The sequence below is a fragment of the Stegastes partitus genome, unplaced genomic scaffold, assembly GCF_000690725.1.
Source record: "Stegastes partitus isolate 25-593 unplaced genomic scaffold, Stegastes_partitus-1.0.2 Scaffold2708, whole genome shotgun sequence".
Classification (NCBI taxonomy): Eukaryota; Metazoa; Chordata; class Actinopteri; family Pomacentridae; genus Stegastes; species Stegastes partitus.
This window is the reverse complement of record NW_007580439.1, coordinates 20,383-24,440: the sequence shown is the minus strand read 5'-3', so window position 1 is coordinate 24,440 and position 4,058 is coordinate 20,383. Positions and strand designations below refer to the sequence as shown.

The 4,058-nt window shown below is 44.7% G+C and overlaps 2 protein-coding genes across 3 annotated transcripts in view; both read right to left on the bottom strand.

Moving 5' to 3' along the window:
• The window catches only part of ik (IK cytokine), a gene marked incomplete at its 3' end in the record, with an annotated part of 24,510 nt that overhangs the window by 1,590 nt on the left and 18,862 nt on the right, over positions 1-4,058 (bottom strand). The window contains exons 3-7 of the mRNA XM_008305936.1: positions 2,241-2,406; positions 1,014-1,080; positions 825-917; positions 690-749; positions 266-433 (exon numbers count right to left, since the gene is read on the bottom strand). Coding sequence (XP_008304158.1) covers positions 266-433; positions 690-749; positions 825-917; positions 1,014-1,080; positions 2,241-2,250 — 398 coding nt within the window. The remainder of the gene's footprint in view (positions 1-265; positions 434-689; positions 750-824; positions 918-1,013; positions 1,081-2,240; positions 2,407-4,058) is intronic.
• The window catches only part of ndufa2 (NADH:ubiquinone oxidoreductase subunit A2), a 2,298-nt gene continuing 2,130 nt past the window's right edge, over positions 3,891-4,058 (bottom strand). Inside the window, exon 4 of one of the 2 annotated variants that reach the window (XM_008305933.1) lies at positions 3,891-4,058. The gene's annotated coding sequence lies outside the window, so the exon portion shown is untranslated. The other variant, XM_008305934.1, reaches the window with a different exon arrangement.

The window sequence follows — 4,058 nt, the reverse complement described above, 5'->3', positions numbered from 1 at the left end:
TAGCAGAGTCAGCACTGTTACTGTTATCACTGTGTTATTTAGTGTTAACAATTGTATAATTGCTAGCAGTATTAGCGTTAGCAGTATTAGTGTTAACAATAGTACAACTGCTAGCAGTGTTAGCAGTACTCATGTTGACAGAGTTAGCGCTGCTAGTGTTATAACTGTTAGCAGTATTAGCATTAGCAGTGTAGGTGTCAGCAGTATCAGTGTTAGCACAGTTAGCATTATCAGTGCTATCAGTGCTAGTGTTAGCAGCACTCACGCCTCAGCGGTGGGGCCCACAGCTCTGTAGTTGGCCGTGGTGCTGATCAGCTCCGTCTCCTCGTAGTCTTTGTTGACGCCGTCTCGTCGCTCTCTCGCTCGGTCTCGGTACTTCTCGGCCAGCTCTCGCTCTCTCTCCATCTCCTGCTGACGTAGCTTAGCATAATAACTGCAACACAATGATAATCAATGATCAATCAAGAGTATTCTGATCAGATCAACGCAAAAACAGGTGAGAGGTGTAACCATGGTAACCAGCCGATGCTTCTCGTCTCGATGAATCGCCTTCTGTGTGGTAGCTCCGACATTGTGTTGATACAGAGTTCAGTCACACAGTTACACACAACGCTCGCAGTTTTCACGACTTCCAGTTGATGATCAGTCGCAGTCCCGCAGCTGAAAAGCACCTGATCAATAACGCTCACCTCTTCTTCTTCCTCCTCCTCGCTGCAGGGTCCTCGTCCTCGTTGTAGTCCCTTGGCATTCTGGGAAATAAACGATGACGGGTTAAGGTTTGCTCAGACAGCAGACAGACAGCGGTCAGAGTTTCTGTCACTCACTCATGATGTCTGGACTTAGAGGGCGGAGCCGACGATGGCGCCGCCCGCGGTGTCATCAGCAGCTTCCTGAAGTCGTCATTGGTCAGTTTGGACCTGAACACAGAGACACATTACACCAGGAGAGCAATCACACAACAGCAGAGGAAGCAATATCAGTTATTGATTAGTATTAATATGATCCGGACTCACTGAGCAGCAGCTCTGTGGTCGTCCACCTCGTGGCCTTCAGGGGCCAAAGGGTTGGAGTAGCTCTCAGCTGCAAAACAAACAGCAGGTTAGTCTGACAGCAGGGGGCGCTGTTTAACAATCTGATGTTTCCTCACAGATTTTGTGGACAAACTGAGTGTTTTATGTTGTTTTTTGAGGAAATTCTGTTTTCAGCTTCTTCGTTGTGAATGTTTGACTTCTGAGACTGAATACTTCTTGGACACCTGAATCGATAATAAAACAACAGCTACGGCTGAACTCAGAGCTTCTGACCACATTTACTGGCAGCAGATTCTCATATCTGAGAAGTTTGAAGCTGCTGCACATCAGACCAAACGATATCGATCACAGACAGAAACGGGTCACAGCTCACTTCAGAGCTTCTGATTCAAACTAACAGCAGCTGTTTGTGCTTTTTTTTTCAAACCTGACAGTGTTTTGGTTCAAGTTTCCTGTAATCAGGAGCTCATTTAACTAAATTATCTTTGTTGATTAACTGACGTTCAGGTGCATGGTTATTTCCACTGTGGATCTGAATTGATCAGATGTTTGGTCTCTGAAATGCCAGAAGATAATGAAAGTGTGGATCAGAGTTTCCTCAAAGGTCTTGTTCTGTCCAAAGAGCTTCAGTTTACTGTCGGAAGTAAAACATTCACATTGAAGAAGCTGCAGTCAGAGAATTTAAAGTGTTCTTTAAAAAAAAAAAAAAAAACATGTTTCAGACTGATAACAAATCATCTGAGTAGTTGAGAAATGACACAACAGTTAAAAATAATCTGTTAATGTTCTCAGTTCAACTCATGCTGCAGCGACGTTTAGTGAGAACTGCCTGAAAAAACTCGAGTTTTCTTTGATCATCCAGTTGAGCCGATGTGAAGAAAAACTCCGCTTTGATATTAATCTGTTATAAACTGCTGTCGATGAAACAACGAAAACAAAAACTGTTTCAAACCGGCGACAATATGAACAGTCTGGTGAAGGAGAGCTAAGCTAAGCTAAGCTAACTGAGCCTCGTCTCGCTGTGAGTCTGTCAACCACTAACCGGGTCCATAAACACGCCACCGGCGCGTCTTATCAATAATTATGCATATTTCCTCCAGAATAACGTGTTTTATTACCGTCAGGATGTTAACAGTCCGTGTAGCTAGAAGCTAGCTCCGCTGCTAGCTACACGGACTGTTAGCATGCTAATGAAGCTAACGGACTTACTTTCAGGCATCTCGGCAGAGGTTCGGTTCTTTGCTGCGGACGGAAGCTGCTCTGGTCCGGCAGGAGGACAAAGTGACGCTCAGAACTGGAGTTTATTTGGCCGGTCGGTTAGCTGCTGGTTAGCTGCTGGTTAGCTTCACTCTGTTGTCGTATTTGTGTTCGTCTGCTCTTCTTCTTTTGCAACAGAGCAAAGCGCTGCGCCGGCGCCCCCTGCAGGAGCAGCAGCGACACGGCCTCCACCCGTCCGGCCGCTGCGCCGCCTTTGGCCTCCGGTTTCTTCACAATGAATCCCAGATTTCTTCTTCTTTCCTTGAGCGTTCCATGGTGAGCACAAAGCGGACCTTCCCACTAATAAATCCTTCCTACTACCGTAACAGGAAGCGCTGACGGTTCTTCCATTTTCCTGTTTTTACTAGAATCAGTCTTGATATTAAAATGTGAGCTCAGAGTTGAATCTCAGTTCATGTTCCACACTTCCAGCTGTTTCTCTGGAGTTTTCTTTGTGTTTTATTTAGTTGGTCATTTCCTCCATTGTTTTGTGTATGTTGGATGCTACAGTGATTTATCTGCATCATTGTAATAAAACCGTGGATGAACAACTCATTTCATACATTTGGTTCTTTCCTGACCTTTACAGGTTTGTTCCTTCGTGTTGTTTCACTGCACCTGGATCAGCAGCTGCTTTGTTCTTTCCTTCTACCTGTAACAGAACATCCAGACTCTCTTTAACCCTTTGGAGCCTTTTTCTCACCCTTCTCTGGGTTTCAACACTTTTTCTTCTCCTTGTGCCGATAAAGTTCCTCCAGACATCCTCCTTTTTTTGCATTTTTATAATTTCTCCTACATTAACTTTTAGTCTTTTACATTCAGTAACAGTCTGACAGCAGCACAGTCGACAGCGCAGGCGTCATGTTGTCGTTTAGAGAAAATCCATCATATTCATTTGGACCTAAATGTTTCATGAACAATCTTTGTTTGCTGTCAGATAAAACACTTCTGTTTTCCTGCAGTGGCAGAAATGTTCTGTTTAAATGTGCACACGTGTAAAGTGGAACCAGTCAGCGTGTTCTAACTCCTGAAATAATTCTTTTCCTCCATCCTTGAGTTTTTGTGAATGGCTGCTGCCCCCTGCAGGTCCAGAGAGTCATTGCTCAAGGTTCTCCAGGACCAGCTGGAGGTTCTGCTGCTTTATTCCTTAGCAGACACATCAATGATTCAACTGCCCCCTCCCTCCATACATACATAGATGCTGATAAGACAATTCAAAAAGACTAAAATTACTGCTTTAAAGCCAGTTAACACCTCAGGAGACACAAATAATGAGCTCACTTTAACCCAACAAAACTTCCTTTAAACCCATTAAAGCCCAGTAAACTGCTTAAGTTCAGTGAAAACCCCTTAAATTACCAGTGGGACTTCCTGAAAGCATCCTAAATCCCCCAAAAGACTGCTTCTAACCAGTAACACCCCTTAAACTACCAGGAAAATGTTGTGGACTGCCTTAAACTGACACTTTGTAAAAGCCCCTGAACTACAACAAGCTCCTCAAACCCCCGAAGAAACACCAGCTGACTCAGGTGAAGGCAGGTTCACCTGGACAGGTCGTGCAACACACATGAACTCCTTCAAACTTCAGCACCAGCTCCAAAAACCAGTAAAGACGTCATTCAGCTTTATTCATATCAACACATTTACAGAAACAATAAACTGAGCAGTGAACTCAGGTGAGTCCATCCTGGACTGAACCACTTCCATCAGGGGGGCGGGTTAAGGTGTGGACCGGACCTTCCATCAGGGGGGCGGGTTAAGGTGTGGACC